The sequence below is a fragment of the Xyrauchen texanus genome, chromosome 18 (assembly GCF_025860055.1).
Source record: "Xyrauchen texanus isolate HMW12.3.18 chromosome 18, RBS_HiC_50CHRs, whole genome shotgun sequence".
NCBI lineage: Eukaryota > Metazoa > Chordata > Actinopteri > Cypriniformes > Catostomidae > Xyrauchen > Xyrauchen texanus.
Window position 1 is genome coordinate 24116255 of NC_068293.1, and position 26639 is coordinate 24142893.

General features: G+C 37.8%; 1 protein-coding gene across 1 annotated transcript; it reads left to right on the plus strand.

The window, feature by feature from the left end:
* The first annotated feature begins 3331 nt into the window (after positions 1–3331).
* LOC127659269 (ephrin-B2a) lies at positions 3332–25156 on the plus strand. Its single transcript, XM_052149010.1, has 5 exons — positions 3332–4191; positions 10667–10950; positions 18512–18604; positions 19272–19379; positions 22032–25156. Exons 1-5 carry the CDS (start codon positions 4079–4081, stop codon positions 22430–22432), a joined length of 999 nt encoding a protein of 332 aa, XP_052004970.1. The 5' UTR covers positions 3332–4078; the 3' UTR covers positions 22433–25156.
* The last annotated feature ends 1483 nt before the right edge of the window (positions 25157–26639 follow it).

Consider the following 26639-nt stretch of genomic DNA (forward strand, 5'->3'; position numbering starts at 1 on the left):
ACACAACATAAACTCTTCTAGAGCTCAACACAACAAAATGTTAAACACTGCAAGATGAATTTAAAGGGGGAGACTTGCAAATACATTATATAACATAATTTTAACTTTCAATATCGAGTGCCATGCCAAGCATGCTGGGAATTAGAAACCTTCCCAGTTTCAGTCACAACACAAATAGATTCAGTAAAGCTTGAAAGTATTGAATAAACTCATTTTCATAACACATATTTTTTTGGAGTTCTCGGAAAGATGCCGTTTTCCAATATTTCGTCAGCTGACTAATTAACGAAATGTTAAAACTAAGAAAAAAAAAGGAAAAAAAAAGTACATAATGGCCTAAGATGAGATCTCGGTGAGTGAATTCCCCTATTGTGAACTTCCTCACGTGTTCTTATGGGTTGAAGACGTCACAACCAGTAATGGACTGCCTCTCCAGTTCTTAAGTTTGCGTTTGTTTATCACTACTAGACCGAGATTGGTTACCTTTTGAGCTGTCTCGGGTTCCCATGTGACTTGCAAGACACTAATGGAAATGTTGGCAAACTCTTCTGTCACAGACGTGTGATTTTTTGACAAGCCCGCATGATGCAGTCTAGCGTTTATTAGTCACTGTCAGCTTTAACAATGCTGCGCTGAAATACGACTGATCTAACTCTCTTCGTATGAGGACATGCCATGACGAGGAACGTTTTTTCCCGCCACTACGTTCCCCGCGCGCGCTGTCCAGAATTATTTTATTGACAAAAATACAGTGTCAAGCGCGCGACATAATTTGTGAAATAATTATGATGACGCAGCGTTTCTGTTCAGAAATGATATATAACATTTAACCAAGAATACTTACTTTACTGATGCCTTTGTGTGAACAGAGTCCAGCAGGTGTGTTTTCTCTTTAGTTTAATGTATTTGATCACGGTATGCTCCGAGGGAGCCACAGACCATGAGCTTATTCGTGCGCAAATGAATAAACATCGAACTGACCTTTGATTTCAAGATTTGGGAGTTGCACTGAGTTATCTTAAAGGTGTGAAGGGTTATTTATTTTTTAATTTGTGACTGGGGCTTTGGGAACATTTGGGATGGGGTAAATAAATTGACATTGAAAATACTTTTTCATTTAAAGGTCTCCTGACAGAAATTACACTTAAATCAAAAAAGGAAATGAAAACGAAAAAAAAAACATGATTTTTAGGAAACTGGGTGATATTTTAATTAAAATGTAGCCTATATGGATTGAAATAAATAGTAATTTGCTGCTAATAGTATGGCTGCTTGTCATTTGTAAGTTAGGCTATTATGTTTTAAATGAATTATTAATCTCAAATGGTTTTAATTTAGTTAGGCCTACTGTTGTTCGAATATAAATTATAAAAACCTACTTGAAGAAATAGTATTAACTAAAACGTTTGTTAAGTGGCCAAAAATACTTTGGTGTCTCAAGTTGTAAATAACAACTCATTTGCATTGGTTATTTTTAAAACCGCTGCAGGAACTCGTCGTTTCCTTACTTTCCCGTTGGGAAGACTTTTTCAGGTTCGTCCTATTGTTTTCTTTTGTCTGGTAGTGTGGGAGCATTTTCAGAATTAGACAACCCTTTCACAAATCAAATGATGTAATACCTGAGTTGTGTTTAACCTATACGATGGTCTATCCGCATAGGGACTTGAGAAACAAGGACGCCCATTCAATTTTGCACTTACACTTTGTGCACAAATGTAAACCAATAACATAATGTAATACGTGTATACTCAGACAAATAGACGTCATAATTTGATAACTGGCCTATCTTTGATTAAGTTAATAAACACCCTCATTAATGCATGGACCAAGAGCAATATGGTTACGTGACAACGTCTTAATTGTGGCTTGGATGTGGAATCTGCTCGTTTGATGATCCCTTAAACCAGCAGAGTAATACACACTGATAGCAGTAAATATGCGCTAATTCAATTTAAGAAAGTGTTAATGCTTTTCACACGATCTCTTCTTCACACATACTTTCTAATTTAGTTTGAGTTGCTGACGTGCCGACAATCCGAGTAAGTATGCTTACACATACTACAAGAAATTTGTCTTGGTGACAGGACTTTCCAGTGCAAAAACAATACATAGATAATAATAATAAAAAAAATTATTATTATTATTATTATTAATAATAAATATAATTAAAATAAAGAGCGGATAGAAAATAAAGTAGAAATACACAATAAGACCACATATATATATAAGTATGTACAATATAGAAATACAAATCTGTTATAGTGCAAGGGAATGTAATGGTAGAAGAGGTAGGGTATGTTGAAAAATATCAACAGACTAAGCTGTGTATTGCACATAAGTATAGCTCAATGGGGCAATAGCCTACATTTAATGAAGTGATGCAGTTCTCTTGAAAACCTGAAAAGTTGAAAATTTGTATTTTTACATTATTACATATTATGGTAGGCTATTATTATGTACAACATCCGTAATTGTAGTAGAATTTACTTAAATGTTCATTATATTATAGTTTATATGAATATACCATAAAGTTTTTGATTTTTTTTTTTATATAAATGCTGTGTTAGCACGCTTACAATACTCATTTCCCTTTTAACTTATTTTCATCTGAGTTTAAACTGGTGTGTTTTTCAACACATTGTCTTGTGGTCTACTGCTTATTGTGTATTTGAATAAGGCCTTACAATGCTAAATTCTTGTAATTAACATGTTATTAGTTCATAAACAAATCAAAGAATACTCAGAAAGCACTTACTTTAATGCATACAGAGGATTCTGGTTGGCCGCTAGTGGGCACTGTTGTCTGTTAAATGAATGCTTCACGCTTTCAGGAAGCGGCATCGACCTCAACCGAAATAAATGCCTTTGTTTTAAGACGATTGGCCACGCGAGACCTTTGTCAATGCATTGGAATTTATACAACATATCAATGTAAAAAAAAAAAAGAAAGAAAGAATAGTTTTCACACATAATGGTAATTATTTGGATGCATGTAGCATCTTTTTGTAAGCATCTCATTTTTATTACCTATACCTTATCAGTATGACTTGCTGCTTTAGTTAATGCAATAGTTGAGATTTTCCAAATGCTGGCCACGATTCTTGTTGAAATACAGACATTTCATAAATCCTTTAGCATTTTAATCTGGGTTGGCGACCTGAAGTCCTATATAGTCTCTCATTGCTCGACCAGTCGCTGGGCGACCGCTTGATTGACAGGTTTCTCTCCGTCGCTACCTGTCCAATGAGACGCTAGGTGGGAGGAGTCAGCAAAAGACTCGCTCTGACAAATATGCCGTGTTGCAGCCGTTCACTGCTACTTGCATTATAGACCCGAGCAGAGAACCGAGCAGTCCCGCGATTCACGCACACAGCATTTCAATCCGGACCTGCAGGGGTTCGAGCCGCTGCTGTTCTCTGCTACTGCGCGGGTTCCACGGCGACCCATTAGAAATTTCATTTGACTTCATCTTTTTATTTCATTTTATTTTTATTTTCAATCATTCTTCATTCTTATTTTTTCCTTCATCCAATTATTAAATTCTTGCTCATCTTTTCCAACTGCCTCATTCCTGTTGGGAACTCTGGTAATTTCCCCCCACTGCCTGAACGGAATACCTCGAGACGAGCATTTGTTTCACGAATTTGGAATTGGTACCTGCTTGGCTTATTATCCACACAGGGGGGATTAACTTCCATGTCTCAACGGACATCCAACACAACGGCGGCGACGAGAGTCGCCTTCATCTGAGGGGAATGTATACGTGCTCCTCACGGCCGGTTGATCGGAGAGTGCTCCATTCTGTCATATATATTACCGAATGAGAAACTGCCTGCTATCCACGGTGCTGCTCTCTCTCTCTGGACTATTAGAGGAGTAGCTCTTCTCATCTGGATGGTTCACTTTTAACCGGGTTCATATTCAACATTGTTTTCCTTTCTCCTGGAACGGGGATAAATTAGTTTGGCTTGTCACAGTCTGCTCTCCTCTTTTTTCTATTTTTTGTGGTTGTCTTTTTCCTTTTTTATATTAGAAATTCCCTCCAAACGGAATTTGACCGTAAAGGTCATAACGGACCATGGGCGACTCTATGTGGAGGTATTACTTTGGAGTTTTAGTCATCGCGTGCAAGGTGAACCTGTCACGCGCGCTCATCCTCGACTCCATATACTGGAACACGACGAATACCAAGTAAGTGCGCAAGCCCGCAAAGCTCCGTCAGTCACATTTAACCGTACTTCAGTGTCTCCTCCTCTCCCTCAGAGCAATATTCAACGCCTGAAAGTAGCTGTTGCAGACCAAAGTCATTTTCAGTAAAGCAGGATAAATGGGTTTGTGCCGCGTTAACCCGTCCGTCCTGAATAACAGAAAAATGAACAGCAGGTGATGTGGCGCGACCAGCACTATTCGTAAATGACGCTTTATTTCCATTCATAAGGGTTTTGGACATTAATAAAACGTTATTTGCATTTCCCAGTAATTCATTATGCCTTGTGCTATCTTGTAAATTAGGGGGGCATTCTTAGAAGTTAATTGTTTTGAATGGCCCCACAGGACCTCATAACTCCGCGCACAGTGGTTAGTGTTTACACAATTAATTTTTTCGACATAAATATTTGACACATTCAATTAAACACAATTAGAGAAATGGCAATTCATGTTTATATACATGTTCGTGGCACAAATGTGGTTAAGCTACATTCAATCTCTAGTTTAGACATAGGACTAATGCACGGCTTAGGCCCCAAGTCCAGTAGCTCAGGAAATGTTTGGGTAATTTTCACCGTTATGATCCTCTGATTGAAACTGAACCTCAAAACCGTTTTTCCCTGGTAGATGAGTCGTGATTTACTCATTTTTAATTGGCTTTCTTTGTTATTGTTTTTGTTAGTTTTTATATTTAATTTATATATATGTATGTATGAAGAAGCCAGTTGTAAAAAACAGTAAGTAACAGGCCTTTTTCTTAAAAAAAAAAAAAAAAGAAAAGAAAAGAAAAAAAGGGAAAGAAAACCTTTCTGATGCACCTCTTGAACATTGAAAAAAAAAATCTGAACAAAAGGTCCAATAGTAGTCGCATTCAATTGGAGACGCGTAGGGTTATGTTTTATTTAATTATTTATAATTTTTCCCCGAAGCGAAGTCAGTCGTGAAAATTTGAAGATGAGCACACACATCTAGCCCATGGGCACTGAATAATGCATTAAAACATTGAAACATCCACTATTGCTGAAATACGAAAGGGTCTCGTGCCGAGAACACTCTCGAGCGCTTCGATGAGATTTCTTCTTGAGAAACTCCAGCTTGTTAAATAATTCAACCTTTGCTCTCGATTCAACATAGAATCCAGTTTTATTTATTTATTTATTTACATATTTGATTATTTTATTTATTGAGAGAGAAAGACCCCCTCTCTGTTACCCCTGCATCATATATTTGGAAAGTGTGGGCAGAATATACCGCATTAAAGGCCCAATTGTCCCGTGTTGATAATCATAGTCTTGATTACTCAGGTAATAGAGCCGCTGTCTTTGGCCCTCTCGCGGTGTCGCAGGCGTCCTTAAGTACGTTAATTAATAAGTGTGTAAATTATCATGAAGGCGCTCTGCTCTCCACAGGATGCGCTGGGATTGAATCACTGTTGAGAGGATCCTCGGCCTACATTACAGCGCTTTACACTTTAGAAATCCTTCTGGATACGATATATTCATTTTCTCAGATGTGAAAATGCGCAAAGCGAAATAACTTGGAAAAATATAGTAATAGCCCATATTGCTCTGGATTGCTGGCCTAAATTATTTTTAGGTAGCAGGTGGATGAAATAAAATACTAGGATACTTGAACTTTGAATTGAAAGGACACAAATGAAGAGGACGTCGTGTTTCATTGAGAAACTCAAATTATTTTTGCTAAATGTGCTCATGACCCTTGGCCTACACCACTTAACATACTTTTAAATTATTCCTATATCAGGCCTTTTTATATAGGCTATTTTTTTTAATACTTACAATCGCAGTTATTTATACATTTAATCATATTTGAATATGGACATTTAACAGATTGGATTGGTGATTCTTAATATATCACCAAATACTGTTACAATTTTCTTTGTTTCTTAATAATCCAAGACACATCATTGAGCAGTTTAGTTGTCCAATAGTTTATAAGTAAGCCATGTCGGTCACACTTTACATTAGTTTATGTAATTACATATGCAAGTACTGAGTAGTACTGAATAACTTCATGTACTTAAAAGTAATTGTTCATAGAGCAGTTTGTTCATTGTAAATTGTTTCCTTTAATAATTAAATTAATATATATATATATATATATATATATATATATATATATATATATATATGTATCTGGCACACTGGAATGTCAAATGTTGCCTCTTTATCCATATCTGTTGTGACATCTTTATTGATAGAGACCCAGAGCGACCATGAAGTGACCTCAAACTGCTTGTCTCTCTATTGTGTCACTGTAAATATGTGACTCATTTCTGCTGCAGGCCTCATTCTCCCTGGGCAAGCTGGCGTTCCATGGAATTAGCCACTGTGCACATTCCTGATGTTCAGTTAAGGTGATGGGTTCAAATTTATGGCTCTTTCTATCACAGGACCATAGAGTGATGCCACTGATAGCATTGTTTGGGCTGACAGCTGTATTTTTGCCTCATTTATAGAAGTTTACCACAATTATCTCAACAAGCTAAACAGGCAAAACTTTGAGATAAGAGGTAGCAGGAATCTTGTTACATTGAAATATGTTTTAATCCATTTTCGCAATGAGAGAATCAGGTTGTGTGTGTGTGTGTGTGTGTGTGTGTGTGTGTGAAAACCACATGGCTGTTTTATCTTTTCCTCCCGTTTATAAAAAATGTACATCAATTTGTTGCACACTTTTGTTTACCCCTCAACTACTTCACTGATGTATCAGGCACGTACAAACTCCTTTCCTCTCTCTCCTTTTCCCTCGCTTTCTTGTTCCTTCTGGTAATCCATTTTGTCGAAGGTAGAGAAACAAAAGCAGTCTGCTCTACACATTTTAAGTGAAAGGAGGCCCCCACTCTCTTCATTAGGAGATTACGTCTCTTAGCAGGGCTCTGATGGGGGCACATCCATGGCTTCATACACATGCAGATACAGCATGAATGAATGAGAGGCGAGTTGGCCGTGAATAATAACTACCCCTCCCCCCTCTGCGTTTAGAGATGTAGGAACTTGTATATGTGCTTATAATAGACTGCCAGTGAAAGGCTATCATGATGAAATTTTGCACATCTCTCTTTTATTCATCATGTTAGTGGATGGATTGTTTCTCAGATGTGTGAGAGGAAAGGGACTGCTATGACATCTAGCTGTACAGATGGAGTGTGCCTAACAGAAGTTGATTATTAAAATAGCATTTGTGTTGCTCTGAAAGGTGAGGGGAGAGCAAAAGAGGAGGGATCTGTGCTACATAGTTCAGTATTACGGAATGAATGAATGATGGAAAGAGGAAAGAAAGAAAGGATAGGGTGACAACAATGGAACATACAAAGGGATAAGACGCCTGTCTGGTCGTTTTGCCCTCTCACCCGACACAGGTCCCTGTTGCAGAGCCTGATGGAGTGATTAAACCATGAGATGTCTGTTGCCTTCTTTTGTCTCTTGCATTATATCCATGTCTTTTTGTGCCCAATGGACCTCCATATTGGTCAAATGATTGAAAGTCAAATGGCTTATGTTCCCTCCTCCCCAATGTGTCCATCTCCTGTGTTGTTTCAGAACATTGGGTTAGAGCGCTGTGGTTCTTTTGGGGTAGGATTAGGGTACTGCTGTCACAGTGTCACAACGCAGCCCACACAACTAGAAGCTGAGATTAAAAAAAAAAGAGCGAGAGAGGAAAGGAAGCAGCCAGAGGAAAGCTGATGGACAAAGAATTGTAAATGAAAGACACCATTTCCTGGGAGAGGGAGCATGACAGAGAAAGGGATCTGGGTAAAATATATCAAACTTTTATAAGGAACATGTGTTTTGTCATAAACTAGTTTGTGACCCTCTACTTTGACCCCCAAGAAGTCCCACAAAAAAAGAGACAGACATAAAAGAAAAATGGGAGGGGCAGTAGAAAAAAAAAACAGATGTCTTATCCTTTACTCTTCAATGCCTTTCAGTCATCCATCCAGCCCACCTGTTTCTCAGCTTTAGTTTTAGCATGTGTATCATGTGTAAGTGGACAGAATGAGTCCTGAAAATCTTACACTCATAAGCCAGTGCGAGTTTCATTTTTTTAGGTCTTTTATGTCTGTGGCCAACAAGTTTAGTGAATGAACTTCATTTTGAAGTGCTTCTGCGTTTTCAGTAGTGCTGCCAAAAACAGATATTTCAAACTGAGAGTGAGTGAATGAGTCATTGCGAAGACAATGACAAAAGACAAAACAGCTGCCCTGTGTGCAGGAGATGATGAAGAGAGAAAATGTTGACCGCAAATATAATTATGGAGAAATTCTGGCAAATGTCAGATGTGGTGCACATGTTCTCACACACACACACACACACACGCACACACACACAGACTTATTGGCTAAATTGCCATTCGTTACATTGAAATATGTTTAATCCATTTTTTTCTTTCTTTCTTTCTTTCTTTCTTTAATATATACAATATTTGTGAGCATTTAGGGATATGCCTTCTTTTTTAACAGTTCAGAGCTGTACATTGGTAGAAGTGCATTTAAAATCAGTTCTGTACTCCCTACGGACTTGGGCATTATGTACATGTTACGACCAACTTCCATAAAACTAAATCGCTGTGTGTGTGTGTGTGTGTGTGTGTGTGTGTGTAACAGATGCTCAAAAGCCACACGAAAATGGAAATGCAAATGGAATGGTCATGTCTTCGTAGATGTGGTGCACATGTTCTGACCATTCTCTCTCACGCAGGCACGCGCGCGCACACACACACACATACACACACTCTCATACTTAATGGCTTCTCTGTGTGCAGCTGCAGTCTTGTTAACAGAATGAGCGGTCTGTGTTAAACGTGTGCAAACCCTCATTCTGTCATTCTTTTCTTTTTCACATTCACATATTTATGACCACTGGGAGAAGTGTGTCTTTTACATGATGATTAAAGCCATTTACAAACATGAGTGTGACCTCTGGCTTTATTTCTTCAACCACCCCCCACTTTTAAACCCACACCCCTCAGAAACATACCAATGACTGTTTCACTGTGATTCCTGTAAAATACTGATACATAAAACACGGCTTGAATTGCGGAATGAGTGTTTGCGTGTGTGTATGTATTGGCTGTGGGGTGACCTTGCATACCCTGTGGTTTAGGATAATGAATATCTGTGGGGATGTTGGTGAGCTAAATATGTGTATCGTAACTAGAAGGCTGCATTTTCCTTCTCCGTTTGTCTGCCCTGTGTTAGACCAGTCATGTTTGCCTCCCATGAAATGAAATTAAAATATTCAAAATAGCCAATATAAAGAGATCAAGGTAGCAGAGGGCAGATGTAATGGCAATATAAGCAGGCATGGTTAGAAATATTTGATATATCAGAATGTCACTAAATACAATTAGCATGTCTGTTTTTAATTTTTAATTTTATTTCTGCCGACATGCATTATGTGCAAGAGCTGATTCTGTTGTAAATGTTAAGCATTTAGCGTCTCCTTTGACCTCCTTTTGGGAAAACTTCATTGCTGAGTCAGCCAGTAGTGTGCCTATTTGTGGGTTTGTAGCAATGTTTAAAACCTTTAAGGTGTGAACATGTTTGACTCAGTAAATGTACAAGTCTCGCCCTCTTCTTTTATACGAACCCAAGGCAAATATTCAAACACACCATATGCACACACAGATGAACACACAGGGAATGTTTGTCTGTTCTTGGGTTTTCAAATAAGCCAGCGTAAAGATAAGACATGAATCAGATAACAATCCAGTGTTTTGAACTGAGTTTTGATGCTGAGAACGGCATGAGAGGATTTGCGTGGCTAGATCTGTCGAACAGATAGTCCTGACAGCTACCTTGCTGCACATCAAATACACACACACACACACACACACACACACACACACACACACACACACACACACACACACACACACACACCAGAACAGATTTCCCAGCTACTCCTGCTTAAGTCCCTTGAGGCGAAGGACTGGGAGCATCGCCTGATGCCGTCCACAGAGGCACATTGAAAGTGTGTTCGGTTGCAGCGCTTTTCCTCCGTATTTCCCATGACATCAGTTTCTATTTGCAGCGCTGTTTTTTGAGCGGTTGGCGTCAGAGACACTGACATTTGCCTTCATTCTTAAGTCAGCCGTATCAGCCATGAATCAACACCTTTGCCTCGTTCAAGTCGCTTCACTTTGTATTCGTTTTCTCATAAAGGAACTTGAAAATGTGCTGAATACCCTTCTATGCCAAAAGCCTGCAGTTTAAGATAATGTCAGTTACTCCCATATTTTCATTAACCAGCACAACTTGTTCAGCACCTGCTTTATTCTTCCTAATCACTAGTACATATTTGATTAGCCTTTTTAAATTATTGATCACTCCTTTCAGCACCTTCTAGCATATTTGTGATCCATAGAGTGGTGCAGATATGATTTATTAGCTGTGGCCTGTCTCACTCTCTCTCTCTCTGTCTTTCTCCCGAAGGTTTGTGCCAGGACAGGGTCTGGTGCTGTACCCACAGATCGGGGATAAGATGGATATAGTATGCCCACGTGTGGATGGTGGCTCAATGGAAGGAGTGGAGTATTATAAACTCTATATGGTTCCTCGGGAACAGCTGGAGTCCTGTACAGTCACAAAGGCGGACACGCCTCTACTCAATTGCGTCAAACCAGACCAGGACGTCAAATTCACCCTCAAATTCCAGGAGTTCAGCCCAAACCTCTGGGGCTTGGAATTCTTCAGGGGAAAAGACTACTACATTATCTGTGAGTATGACAGGGGATGGCAGATTCTCACGAAAACTGTCAGGAAAGTGTCCTGGTCCTATATTTCTCCAAAATCAAAAGAAACAAATAACTAATTATATGTAGTATATATAGAAAATGAAACCTATTTTTAGGGCCATTTAGCCCAATACTTATTACCACAATGCAAAAAAGATGGTCGTTATGAAATTTGTAATTTCCAAAATGTAAAAAAATTGTGAATTATTAAATTGAATTGTGATGTATTTATGCATCATAGTAGTACTCTCTTGGTACTACCTTTTATTTTCACAAATTTAAAAAAATAAAAAATGTGTAGTACAGGGGAAAAACATTAGTTATGTTTCTGTGAGCTAGTTGCTGTGTTCATAGATGTAACTAATGATACAGTATATTTATATCATGATTGTTTGTGTTTGTTTATGTCAGCTGGAATGGTTGTTGGTTAAAGATTTACGGAGACAGAAAGTTTTGGTTTGTAAAGTGTGAGGTGCATTTTACCATGAACGCATACATTCACACACACACACTGACAGATACAACAAACACACATACACACACACACAAAAACTTGTTGTTTACGTTTGCAGTGTATCGAGTTTATGCATTTGCCAGTACAATAACTGCACACGTGGCCTCTAAATACTCACACATAGGGTGGTTCCGCATATAGTACTTTTTAAGGTAACCAAACCTAGTTCGGTTAATGTGAGCCAGAAAGGGAACCACTTGCAAATGACCTCAGTGCTTTTGGTGTTCATAATATAAGCAGACTTAAAAGAGGACCCAGTTTCTTTTTTGGTCCTCTTCACATTATTGTGGTTCAGACCCTTTGTTATTCATACCACAGCTCCTTAAGAACTCATATCCCATTGCAGCAAGGGCTGTCACGATTATGAAAATTGGCAGACAATAATTTTTTATAATAAATTTGATTATTATGCCACCTTAAGTAGTAATTTATTGATATTTAACTTGAAATAATATAGAATATTATTTACTATGTTATGTATATTATTACCTTTAAGGCTTTAAAAGATATTGCATTTTTCATAAAAAAGTATTCCACAGGGATAGAATTACATAAAAAGTAATATTTTGTACAACACCACCAATTATATTACATAATGCAGTGGTAACAATGGATATTTCGGTCCTAAATTCTTCACTCTCTCACGTTATTTTAAGGCTCTCAGACAAAACCTGCAAGCCCATATTTCGCATGAAGGAAAACATTTGAAATTCTATGTGCATTTTTGATCTATCACCTCGAGAGTAATGGAGCAAGCAAGCATCTCCTCCTGCACGTCATTTACATTGTGTGTATGAGCCAAGAACATTTGCCATTGTGCATTTTGTGGGAGTTTGGCGGTACCTCCGTAGAGGGTACGCCCATCAGAGCACTTTAAAGCGGTTCATCTTAACGCACAGCTCTGTTCTGAATGCGGCCACTTCGTTCATTTTAGGTGCTCAAATAATACAACAAGAACGGACACAAAAACACGTCATGGTAATCATAGTATATCTATATTTGCTTAAAATTGCCAAATGTGGACAGTAAATTGTGACTGGACTATGACGTATGTAATGCAGCTATGTATGGCAAGCCACAAGGTACTTATGTCATAAAATGCAAAGCGGACTGGTACCTCTTCGCTTTCACATCGCACAAATCAATCGAACCACAAAAGGACCCACAAACGAACCATACTCAGACCACCTCCTGAGTTGGTCTGTGTACAGTTCGCTTTTGGGTCCTTTTAGGGTGGTCTGAGACCACTTGGGTTGTTCACATACACGTTATACCACTCTGAGAGCGCTTGGTGTGCCCAAACGAACTAGGTGTGACGATGCTCATAATAGACTCACACACGTTTCAGGCTCAAAGCAAGCTGTAGAAACAATGTAGGTTTGGTTGGAGAGGAGAAAGGGATATAGCAAATGGAATAACTGAGACATAAAGACTCATAAACAGAGGCTGACACACCGCATCAGTCTCATTCCCCTTCACTAAGTTATGAGCAGTTTTCAGGTCTCTCTCTCTTGCAGTGAAAGTTCTCTTCAAGCTTAAGGAGAAAATCCAATTTTGCAGTTCTGGGAAATTCATTCTTTTATTTTGTTCTCTCTCAGTTTCTCTTAAGTGACTAATTTGTGGAGAGCAAAGTGAAACAGATGAGAAATAAGGAGGAGAAAGAGAAATTAGTTCATTTTACTGCATTGTAGATGTTAATTTCCCTGTTGTACTGCAGGAATCATGTGTGAGTGTGTGTGTGTGTGTGTGTGTATGTGTGTGTGTGTGAAGTGAAGTGAAGTGCAGAGACGTACGACTGTTGTGTGTATGCACGTGTGTGTGTTAGGGTGGTTTATTTGATAAGTCATTAATTAAAAAGTTTAAACCTAATAGCTCTGTTTAATCTCTCTGTCTTTATCAATGAGATCTGCTTAGAAAGCAATCAGATGCTTTCAGTCCCTTACAAACATGTTCAGCAAGCCAAACAAATGTGTGTGTGTGTGTGTGTGTGTGTGTGTGTGTGTGTGTATGGGTGGGTTTGGGTGGTTTATAAGGAAATTGCTTTAGGTTACAAACTGGTAATTACAAGGGTATTATGCAATAAATGTGGTTTATGAGGACATTTGTAGTGTCTCCATAATTCAAATCGCTTAAAGAAAACTCTGAATTTTTTTTTGTGAGGGTTATGTTTAGGGATAGGGTTAGGGGACAGAATCTATAGTTTGTACAGTATAAAAATAATTATCTCTGTGGAGAGTCCTCATAAGGATAGCCACACAACATGTGTGTGTGTGTGTGTGTGTGTGTGTGTGTGTGTGTGTGTGTGTGTGTGTGTGTTGGTCAAACTTTCAAATGGCTCTCCTATTGTTCATCTGCAGTGTTTGTGTGTGTGAAGATGAGCTTGATGTGATCTTGCCTGACAGATTGCCCTAGAGCCAGAAGCCAGGAGAGAGAGATACATGATCTAAATATGGCAAGAGAGAAAGATTGAGGAGAGAGAGCAGAAATGTTTCGTAAACATAAGCCAAAGAAAAGATGTGATAAAAGAATGGACGATAAGAAGATTAAACTACATCTTTGTAAATCTTAAAGGTGTATTCATGGCATTCACTCACATGAGTTGAACTCATATCGCCTAGAAAAAGCTGTTTCTTTTTTCTACTTATGTGTGCTCCCCCCTCATGATAGCCACCATGTTGAAATCACATGGTCAGCCGTGCTTTGACTTAATAAACACAAACTTGATGCAGACTGTAGCTGTATTTATATTGTAAGTGTATTATCAACATGGCTTTTCTTAAGTGAAGGTTTGTTTTGCAACCAGACCTTGTTCTTTAAGACAATCTACTGTCCTGATCATATACAGTAGGACATTAAGAAGGGTGTGTGTTTGCTGTTATTGGCAGAAACTCTAGGCAGGTGTTTGAGTTACAGGTTCAGGCCAGGCCCTGAAGCAGAAAGAGAGAAAGAACAAGTTCCTGAATTAATTTATCAGCGTGACATTGCAAAGCACAATAACAGCATGTCAATAGGCACTGTCCACCAGTGATGAGCATTTAATGCACTTTACTCAGTTGGTGATTTATTACAGTAAACCTTATATCGTATTAAAATGCTTTCCCATTGTTTTCGTTTTCTATTTATTGACGTTTTCCTTCTACTTTTCCCCTTCATTTTATTAATTTCTTTATTTACTTCACTATATTTATTTTTGGTATGTGTATCTATTCTGTCCGTTTTCTGTACTACTCTGAGAGAGACAGAAGTTGTTTGGCTTTGGTCAAAGGCAGTGAGGGCTTTTCGAGGTGCTGTGCCATATCTTATTAGAGAAGATATGCAATGTTTGTGTGTGTATTGTTGTGTGTCAGCTCTCATTATTGGCCTGAGCACTGCTCACCACTCAGTGACCCTGATGCCATGTTGATTAGGTCAAACAACAGCTCATCACACTCATTCAGATTCAAACTACTGGTAAAAAATAAAGCTTTACAATTCCAAAGCAATAGTAACAATATATACATGAAATATACAAGATTTTACATACCCATAATCTAATACATCTAGAAAATAATACTAATAATACAAATAATATTAATATCAAAATAAAGGTAAACATAAAAACTTATGATGCTTCACTATCATTCTACTCAAATGTTTCTCATGCCTGTTGCATGATGCTATTTTCCGATTGGCAGTCCTGTCCTGTACTGTAAATGTTAACCTAAAAATGTGCTTCATGTAGTAACATCTAAATTAACTGGTTTTATTCAAGTCAAAAATATTATTTAACATCACTTAATCAGCCTGAATACATTAGGCTAGACTAACCAAACTAATTTTAAAGGTTAGTTTAGGTAGAAATAGCTCATTAATGTAACACAGGTTACCAATTTTTACAGTGTAGCTGTGCTTTTCTTGTGGCAGGACTTCACAAACCTCTCAACCAGGTTTGAAGTTTTATCAAGCAGGTATGAGAATTTCAGCGTGTTTGTGTTTTTTTTTTTACTTTTGTTTTTAAGATGGAAATCTTTGTGATGGTTGTGAAATTAAATCTATTTGTGGTTTATCTGTCAGTATTGTCTGTAACACAAGTACACACTTTATACACTTTATCAGCCCTTCTGTCAATTCCAAGTCAAATTACATCTAAACATCTGGTCGAATAGACAAGTTTTCATGAGGGCTTCATACATATGATTGTTTGCGTGTGAACGAGTGTGTGTGTGTGTATGTGTGTGTTTGTGGTTTATTTTGGTCACAAGAAAGCTTTGAAGAAGTGGTTAAAAAGTAGTCTCTCTTTATCTTAATCTTTTACTCAAAAAGCATTCATAAAACACATGTGTCATGTGACCATGACTATGCTGTTGACCTGGAATGTTCAGCTCATCATGTGATTGTTTTTTGCATGTGATGTATTTGGTTGTAATTTTTGTATGTAGATGTATGTGTAGGCTCATTTACCAGATTTTTTAAATGAACACACTAAATGGTACGCAAGCTTTTAAGGAGCTTTCGATGTAATGAGCTTGTCTTCTTCTCAACACTAAAAAGCCACAGGTTAGAGAAAGATCAAGACGTGTGATGCTGTCCTTTAATCAGAAAAAGACGAATAGTAAAAGAGGAGCAGATAGATGACAGGTCGAGTAAAGGAAAGATGCTGCCACATTCATGAACTCACATACCGCTGTCATCCAAACTCACACACTTTCCGCTTCATGAATGTGTCAGAATTGGAAAAAAGTGAGGGGGGGATAGGCGCCTGCTAGACAACACCCCCCCCCCTTCTCTCTGTGTCTCTCTTTCTCTCGCTCTGAATGCAGGCCACATTGTTTTGGATGCTGACCAGACATTAAGCCCTTGGCAGCTCGTTAGCTCTGTGTTACTGACCCAATAGATCGCAAGCCTGCCAGGCGTGGACACATACACACTCGCACACTCACATGGCATTACTGCATTGTTTGGTTTAAAAGGCCACGTGGGACACGTGGGACCAGTGGCCAGAAAACTGCTGATAGATTGTTCAGCTACACAGATGATGGCATCAAATATGTCTTAGTTCAGTTCATGGTCTGTATACAGTCTGTATACAGTTTGTGCTGATGATTGTATTTTGTTTGTTATGTACATCAGGGAGCCTACTAATATTATTTTCAACAGAGCCTCAAAAACAGTGCCCACCCATTTGTTCAGCCGTCTTTGTTCAGGAAGTGCTTTTATCTATTCATGGATAAGGATTTTTTCCATAGGGATTTCATAAAATCCTTTATAAATATGTTCTAAGCCATGAACCAAACCAACCAGGTCCGAGGCATATCACGTTACAAAATTGAATTTTAAGCAAAAAAGGTATTTGAAAAGACTGTGTACTTTATGTCTTTCTTGATGGAATGAAGTACAATTCTATTAAGCATTGCAGATTACACAATTTAATTAGCCCTGAAAAGGCTTTTGTATCCTGGGCGATACAAACATTTAAGACGCTGGGGAGAGGAGCAATGAGTCTGTCAATTTTTGGTGAAATATTTTTTTTTCACCATTGTGTCCTTGAGCAAGGCACTTAACTCCATGTTGTTCCAGGGGGATTGTCCCTGTAATAAGTACACTGTAAGTCGCTTTGGATAAAAGCATCTGCCAAATGCATAAATGTAAATGTAAATGTATTGATAGGGGTCCCTGCAAATACTGAGGACATGCAACTTTGTAAATAAAGTCTGGTATCAACTCACAATCTTTATCTAAAAGTAAAAAGGCTGCATTTTTTGAGAAGGCAGCTGACCTCGATTGAAATTTAAATTGAACTTATTGAAACGTTTTCTACAAAATATAAAATAAAAACTATATTTCCTTGGGGGAAGAAAAAAAACATGGAAATGTAGGCTATTATGTGCCCCCTATTGTGTTGAAAAATAGCAATTAATAAATTGTCTTTTGTACATGTATATGCTTGCCCTTTTTTAGGGTTAAAAACAATTTATAAATATATAAAAAATATATAAAACAATTGAAGTTGTTGATTATAAGTATATAATTTATATATTAATATGAGTATATATGAGTGGATCTTTCTCATCAGGATTCACGGGTTGTTCTTCAAATTTTCCCCAAAATTAAGTTGAAATAATGCTGAATGATGGCAACAACAGAAGGAAAAAACATGGATTAACAAAATTGAGCTTACAGTCTGTCTTTAACGGTGTATAAGTTATCATTAAAAATCAATTTGTCCATGAGTAAATGAATGGGATTTTTACCTCTGTAACCTGTGACTATTGTGCTCTATTGAATTCCATTCCATTTCTGTATTTTTAGTATACAAGTAAATTTGATTGTAAGACAAATGCATTATCTTATGTAATGCATGTAGAAAATATATCATCTTCTTGTTAGAAACTGTTTCTTTTTGAGGCCAGTCCAACCTCTGCTAAATAAACAAACAAGAAAGACAGTTTTTTTAATTGTTAAATTTTCTTGCTCACTAGTTCTTGATAAACATCTGCTGTGGCTATGCGCTCTTAAACTAATAAGTTATGCGTTATGTGCTCTTAATAGCACTCTCTCTTTGCTAAATAATTAAAACCCTCCTACTGGTGCTGGAGGCCTTCCCTTCGACTGCGAACAAAATAATCTTTTTATTATTCCTTTAATCCTTCTTATTTCATAGTGAAATGTTTAAGTGCTTCGCCACATGTACAGCAGGGCTTCTGACCATCTTTCAATGCCAAAACAAATGCAAATTTCTAAAACACGCACACACACACACACACACACACAAAAAACAGCTCCATGTAGCACTTGAGTTTAATAGCTACTACAAGTTTGGTAGCATGTTTTATGAAGGTGCTGCATGGAGACTTGTTAAGATGCTTAGCTTTTTATAAAGATACCTGAAGATTAATTCGATTTGTTAATAATGCAGTGATATCATCTAGATTGATCAAAGATGGTACATGATATGTACAATTTCAATTATGTAGTTGCATACATAAAAGCAGCACTTGCATTTGTAGATAATATGATGCTAAAATTGTGTTTGTTGTCATTGTCTTCCAGCTACATCTAATGGAACGATGGAGGGGCTGGAGAATCAGGAAGGAGGGGTGTGTAAAACCAAGTCGATGAAAATCGTCATGAAGGTTGGACAAAGTGAGTAAACATTTTGCTAGTGTTTGTATGTACTGTATGTAATAGTTGTTTAACAGTGTACATGTATTTGGGTGTAGAACAATAGGATAATTGTTCAAGAGCCCTTCGAACCTGCAGTAGGCTTTGCACTGTAATTAATGAAGATTATTCATAAATCAATTTGTAACGGGTTCAGGATGGACAAGGAGGAGGAGGTAACCGGCAGAACAGTCAAGATAACTTAAATTACATAAGTTAACTTAAAACTACATAAAACACACAGATGCATGCACACACACTCTCTCTCTCGATCTGGCATCTCCAGCTCCCCTTTATCTCTCTCTCCTGCTGATTACGAGACTCAACACTGGCCTTGCACCCTCATGGCCCAGCCACGCCCTCCTCCTCGTCACACACTTCACCAGTGACATCAATAGTAATTATCATGCATTCCAACATGAGTGGGAAATTTCTCGCTCTCTCACAAACACACACATGTTGAAGGTCAGTGGATTAATCATGGCTGCCTGTGTTTTAATTAAGAATGCACACATACGGATGCTATCAGTCCCAAATGCACATACACACTTTTATTTCCTAGAGCAGCATTAAAGTAATAGCTCTCCACATGGAAATACACACACACACACTCAAAGTGATGGATGTGTTTCTTATCTGTGTTTTGCAGACCCCTCTGATCCCATTTTCCCCAAAGACTACCCCACCAGATACCCCCCCAAACATCACGAAATAGGGGGAAAGGACACCAAATCGAATGAAGTACTTGACAAGCATGGTATGTCACATACTTTATCACTATACACACCTGTGATTCATAAAGAACTACATGTGTGGTGTGAGAGGCGTTTTAGGGGAGCATCACTGATTCATCATTCTCTATACTTCTCTCTCTCTTTCTCTGAGCATTTTTATCCCTTATTTTTGCTTAACAAATGACACTCATCCTGTCACAATGACTTGCAGACATAAACAAATACACACACATATCTCTGATGCATTCTCATAAAATCCTTTTGAAAAGCAATCATTAATGTGCCAGAGCTAGACGGACATGCTGGAAGTCATTCATTGCTATCTCTATCTCTCTTGTTCACCCTTCCAACTAAAAGCATATGGCCATCAAAGTCATCTGAGTGGAGTGTCTTAGGTAGAATAATCCACTTGTAAAAACTTTATATGCTTTTTTGAAAGCTCAGGATGTATTTCAGAAAACATCTGAAGACACACGACTTAACTAATTCACAGACATTTAGATGTTCGATTTTCCCGTTGGGAAGATTTTTTTTCTTGAGGGCGCCAAAAATCAACTGCTTGCATGTGAAGTGTCGGAGACATGTAAATAACCAGTCACAGTTTGTTTTATTGTTACGTGCCATCGCGTTACTTCAATAACAGACCAGTGTGCAACATCTGTCTCATTTAAGGAGTGGCGGTGGCTAAAGCACTAAACTGTTAAGCAGAAGGTTGTCGGTTCGATCTCCACAACCACCACCATCGTGTCCTTGAGCAAGGCACTTAACTCCATGTTGCTCCGGGGGATTGTCCCTGTAATAAGTGCACTGTAAGTCGCTTTGGATAAAAGCGTCTGCCAAATGCATAAATGTAAATGTAAATTTAAACGGTCTAAATATCAGTGTCACGGCAGATGCGTTTGAGCTCATAATGTTAAAGTGCTTTCATGTTTAATTCTCCTTTTCTCTCCTCAACAGTTCCCTGTAACTTTAACTGTGTTGTCTAATAAGAAAAAGGCAAATATCAATAAAACTAATATATACCATCTGCAAATATGCAGATATCTAGTTTAAAAAGATGTCATTTACAAACCTCACGAAAATCCAGCATTTTCTTCATGTTGAGCGTTCACCTAATATTTTCCTCTGAACCGTGTATTCTATCAGCCAGAATAAAAAATTTCAGGATCAGGATCAAAAGTTCCTCACATTCACAAATCATGACGACCCGTCTGTAACAATCCAAGCAGACGATCCAGGCCGTTTAAACTGTAAGGAGATTGAGGCTCACGGTTGATCCACAGGAGCTCGTGAGTGCAACTTCAAGGCTGCGTCAGAAACCAGAAAAATACTGCCTCCGGAGGCTGTATACGGTGGTACGATGAAAAGAAGCTCCTTTTCAAACTTTTCGGAGATCAGTTTCCTTAAGAGTTCCATTAATTCAAAACAGCTGTCAGTTAACTGTCATTAACTGATTAGGCAGCAAGGTAGCAAGTCAGCTGGCTACATTTTCAGATGCAGAACAAGGTAAAAGCGCTTCACGTGTGCTATAAGTAAATGTCTTATTCACTATGCACCGAATGTACAATTGGTTTGATTAGAAATTTTTTGAGTAAATGCAATTGCTAACTTGGACATGCCATCTTGCTGGACTACTGTGCTTACTGTTATTTCCTTCTTCCTAATATATTAACAATTCCTTCATCTCCAAATAAATTCCTAAAATTTGATGACTAAACAGAAATCAGAAGAAACTGCTATCTACCATTAAAATACAGTATTATTTGTTATTTTTGTGTGAAATTGAGCAAATATAGTGCTAAATAAGTGTTTATTATTTTTTATTTTTTTTAGCATTTTTAATGTTTGTTATTTAATATATTAAATTGTGTGAAATATCATCATTGTATTGCCCTATCGGACACCCTCTCTGGATATCAGCATCGGCCATTAAACAACCCATATTGATCGACCACTATTTGTGATCAATTGTTTTGATTTCTCATTTGAAAGTTGCTATGGATAAAAGTGTCCGAAGAGTGTTTAATTAATTTTGATTAGTGGTCTACCAATATGGATTTTTTTAATGTCTAGAGAGCAGGGTGGCAGATGACCTACAGAATATAATGCCAGTGTAATACTGTTTAATAATAGTCAATAAGATAAACATACAAGCTGTAAGCTTTGTCCTTCTGTGACACTGTTATCTACCCCAACAATGTTACTCAACCAATGGTGTGAGATGGAGGTGGGCTATTTCTTTGTTTGCCTAATTGTAGTGTGGGGGCTTATTCAGATCGATTATTTGAAAATGAATGTAATTTTAGCAATTCCGTTTGTTGGCGCTAATGTCGCAGGAATTACATTCTTCAGCTTTAAATTAATTACATTTATGCATTGTTATTTATATAAAATTTACAAATAAATTGTGCATTATTCATTATCAAGTCTCTCTGTAGGTTTTGAAATTGAAACTAGATGGAATGAGCACATCTAAACTGGCCAATCAAGTGCAGTTATCGGCCACAGTCGCAGATAATCTGAACATATCCAAATACCAACCAACTAATCGGCCTGGATGATATATCAGTCTATCATTTCTTTTGAGAGTATCACTTCGGAATTTCTAGTAACATTCTTGTGTATTTCTTTTTTTTTTTTTTGGTAAGCTCACACTTGTGCTTTTTTCTTCTTAGATGCATCTCATCATGGAGAAGAAAAAGGAGAAGGAAATAAATCCTCAGTCATCGGTTCAGAGGTCGCTCTGTTTGCTGGAATCGCATCAGCCAGCGTCATCGTCATTGTCATTATCATCATGCTGGTTTTCCTCCTGCTGAAGTATCGAAGACGACATCGCAAACACTCACCTCAGCACGCCACCTCACTGTCACTTAGCACGCTAGCCACACCCAAACGAGGCGGTGGCAGTGGCAACAACAATGGTTCGGAGCCCAGCGACATCATCATCCCGCTGCGGACTGCTGACAGTGTCTTCTGCCCACATTACGAGAAAGTGAGCGGCGACTATGGACACCCCGTTTACATCGTACAGGAAATGCCGCCACAGAGCCCAGCGAATATCTATTATAAAGTGTGAAAACGGCCACGCTTTATTTGTGACATTTTAACTCTAACCCCTGAAAGCCCCTCGATTACCCCACTGTAGTGCAGGATTGACGCCTGAGCTCAACCTGCCCCCTCGTGGCTGTCTATTTTTTTTTTTGCTCTTGTTTATTTTACAATATTCCTGATGAAAACGCTCAGTATAGATGTTGCTGATGGTGGAGTGAAGCTCCTGATTTGCTGCTCATGCACCTGCAAAAACTATACAAACTAAATTAAAGACAACAGGAAACCCTTTGGGGCATTGACGTGCACTATAATGGACACTAAGGATACTATAGTGTGTGTGTGAGGGAGTGTGAATTAGATGAGCATGGGAGAGGGGGGTTGAGGGGGTGGGCATGAAAAGAGATTTTTTAATTTTTTATTTCACTACATCCAGAAAAGGAAATGGAAATGAGAAGTGAGGTGACAGTATGATGAACATCAAGAAGTAAGACCTTGTGTTGTATGTTGGGCATGGCTTATTGAGGAAATGAATGCAGCCCATTGGTCACTGTTACAAGAAGTGGATTAATCGAGGAAACAGAAAGCTGACATCCACGGTTCAATGGATGTTCAGAGCTTACATTTGTTTTATTTTAAAACACTCCTTATTTCCCACCTCTTTCTCTTTTTGTCTTCTTGTATGGTCATATGTCTTGCATTTCTTTTTGTCATTCCCTGTTCAGTCCACTTGCAGATTTGTATTGTAGAAGAATAGGTAATAGAGATCCTTTTGTGTTGGCATTACGGGACATTTCTAAGTAGTATGGGAGACACAAACACATTTCATTTTGTATCTTAGCTGCCAAGGGCTGGAAGAACGAGAGAGACAGTAAAGGAGAAAAAGATAGGGAATGTCAGGTGAAATGATTAAAATTTTGGTACAGTTGTTGCTGTCCTGTTACCTGCTGGGAAGGTGGAGGACCCACTTGAACACTTTAACTGCTCTCAGAAAGCCTCACCTTGCCCATGTGGAGTACACACTCAAGTAAAACACATTTACAGCATCAAAACAGTCAGAGACAACAGGGAGCGAATTCCCAAACAAGGCTTATTGAGCTGTGAAGAGATCTGTCATTTTAGAAAGAAAATGGCCACCTTCCCCAGGCATGTTTGCTAGAGATGCTTGTTGCTGCAAAAACAGACAAGAATATGAAAAATGTATTGTAAATCTGCACAGTATGCAAGCTTGATAGGGTTGTCCTTTTTGTTAACATGTAGTTTTCTCCATTTTGCTATTTGCTTTTTTCCATTGATCCCTACACACATAGCTGCCTTTCAACCGCAAACACACTCGCATGTGCTCATGGCCAGGGAAGGGGCGGCTTTGGAAGGTGCCCTCAGGGAAAACAGCATGTTGGATTTTAAAATAGCCAAAAGGAATGAGAGGGAAGGGCCATAAATGGACCAAAGGAAGGGCACGTCTAACAGAGTCCTGACTAAACCAACTTCTCCGGCCTGCCTGTCTCTCTTGATGAAGCTCAGATGTGCTCTAGGTTGAAATTAGGCCTCCTAATCTGGATGGAAAGCTATAGACGTGGGTTAGCAGGCATACCAGATGAGAATGAGTGCAGGCTAAATGTAGTGCATGAAACAGTATCTTTTAGGCTCAAATTGTGGGATGTTTCTGAAGGGGAAAAAACACATTGTCATTTGTGACTGATGGAGGTCACAATGTGGATTTAGTATCCCACAATCCTTAATTTCAAAAGGATCTCAAATCTCCCATGTTCCCACTAGTCAGTCCTCTCTTAGTGGTTATGTGTGCTGATATTTGTGCAAACCCCTTTCTAAACAATTCCAGCCTTTAAGCCCATATTCATTTATTTCCTACATTGACTTTAAATCTAAATCTCATTTAAAATGTCCAAAAATTGTATGGGGACATTTGACTGCTCATTGCCATGTTCGCACTGTTAACTGTTCATTAATTTTGTTTTCACTTGTTCATGGAGGTTCTTCAATCTCACAGAGAAGCCAAGCCTTGTGTGATCAGAGCTTTGTGCCTCTGTAAGAGGCCACAAAATCTGCAAATATGCAATTTTTATTTATTTTTATAACAATTGAGGGAAATAATTGATGATATAGGTTCACCTATGGAAAAGTGTTCTTAACCACTGTAATGAGTGAGAAATTAAATGAAACAATACAGCTTAAGAAAATACAAAAACCCCAGTGTGTTTTTATTCCTATTGTTTTTTTGTTTTTTTTACATTGTGCTATAGGTTCGAGGTTAACTGTGAAAACATGCACACTAACACATTTAGGAGTCTGAGCAGTTGTTTTAAACTATAGAAGACACTCATTCTACTAAAATTAAACACATGTTGCTGTTTGGTTGCTGTCCCATATGGGCTAAATATGACAATCTCCTTAGTTTCTTTAAATCTGGAGACACCTTTCCAGCAAGCAGGTTGCAGAATTCCAGTAACATTGTTTGATTGGACTCAACGAGTAGCTGAAAATGTTGCAACAATGTTAATGGAATGGTTGCAAAACTCTGAGGGAAGTTTTTTCGGGCCACTGTAAAATGCCTTGCTTGTATGGTCACCCTGAGTTACCGAGACTCTATTTTTTGCACCGTGCATCTGTAGGTAAGAGGCTGTAAATACGTTATTGTTTGTATTGTATATGGATCCCCATTTGTTATGATAGCCTTATTCTCACATTTCTAGAAAATAATAATTAAAAAAAAAGATAAGAAAAAAAAAAACATGAATCACTTCAGTTTAAAGAGAGCATACTAATTTTTTTGGTAAATTACCTGTGTATATAATGACGATAACCCAATACATTGTTTTTTATAAACTCTTAAAAGTAAGATGTTTTGTATAGAATTTGAATTTTTTGCTATGTATTTTAGCTAGCACTCGTCAGAACCCTCCCACTCAATCCTTTTGCACTGTTCCCATGGTGATCTGGTTTAAAAATGAAAATGAGATACAGAATTGCCAAACTGACTGCTTGCTGCATATTTGTGCCATAAGTGTGTAACATAGATATTTATTTAATTAGTTCTTTTTTTTTTTCTGTTGGATTTTCTACTTAGTTTGTATGCAATTTCAGTATTATCATTTGAGTTTTTTCCAAACTTCTCCGTTTCCTGTTATAATTTTTTTCTGTTGCTGTCGTTTCCCATTGGCTGACATGCCCACCCTTCTCTCACAGTGATATCTGATCAGGACTTGCAACATTATAAAAGTCATAGAAATTAAATGGCACACATTCCACCAGTCTGTTACAAACTGAAAATGTTTTTCAATAAAATGTTTTTCCTATGGAACTTTCAGTTCTCATTTATGTTTATTTAAAGGGTTTTGACACATTGTGTCAGGTAGAGTTTGTCCATTTACAACTGGACTTTATTTCTCATAATTTCTTGTTAAATTAACAAACTCTATTTGACTCTCAACAACCTGAATAAATGAAGCACACATTATGGTTTGGTAATCAGTTAATAAATAATACAAAATAATAATTAGGCAAACGCAAATAATATTTTTGTGTATGTTCATAGGGCCTCATAAATTCAATGTTCTAAATAAATAATATTTGGTATATTATTCTGTAGTTTCTAGTGGCAGCTGTTAAATGTAGCTGTATGAATGCCTAGAGGTCTATTTTTCCAAATCATTTGTTGTCTATTTCAGTAAGGCAAAGTTCAACTAAATTATGTACCATCTGCAAACTTTGGCATTTGAGGAGAAACAAAAGAGGAAGTGAATAATTATGCAAAGAGGGTTCCTCACTTTCCTCAAGTTTATCTGAAGATCATCGTGCAGGCTGTACAAACATTCACTTCTTTGACAGCATGCTGAGATTTGATGTTTTGTGCACTTTCTTGTTTTTCCATGTTGTGAAGGAGTGGAGGATCTATATGGTGGTCTCTCAACAGTGCTTCCTTCCAGCACTAAGGAGGGAATCTTCACTGTTCTTCTTTTCGTCTCCACATTCTTCTGTATATTTCCCTCCTTTTTGAAGTAATAAATGATAGAAAAAGAATGAAAGAGGTATCTATAAAGGTTTCAAAGATTTTGTGATGAATAATCAGAGAGCTTATGAGTTTCAGGGAGGTTATGAGTTAAATTAAGTCCTTAAAATCAATGACTAGGAAAAGCTTCTGGAAATATGAATTGTGTACTTCTGATGTGTCACACAAACAAAACATGATTTCACCAGATCTTGACCTTGGGTGA

Excerpts from the sequence above, each read along its gene's own strand:
- LOC127659269 (XM_052149010.1), top strand. The coding sequence starts at position 4,079 with ATGGGCGACTCTATGTGGAGGTATTACTTTGGAGTTTTAGTCATCGCG. Across the intron at positions 10,951-18,511 it reads AAAAGACTACTACATTATCT|CTACATCTAATGGAACGATG; the intron begins GTGAGTATGACA and ends ATTGTCTTCCAG. Across the intron at positions 19,380-22,031 it reads TGAAGTACTTGACAAGCATG|ATGCATCTCATCATGGAGAA; the intron begins GTATGTCACATA and ends TTTTCTTCTTAG.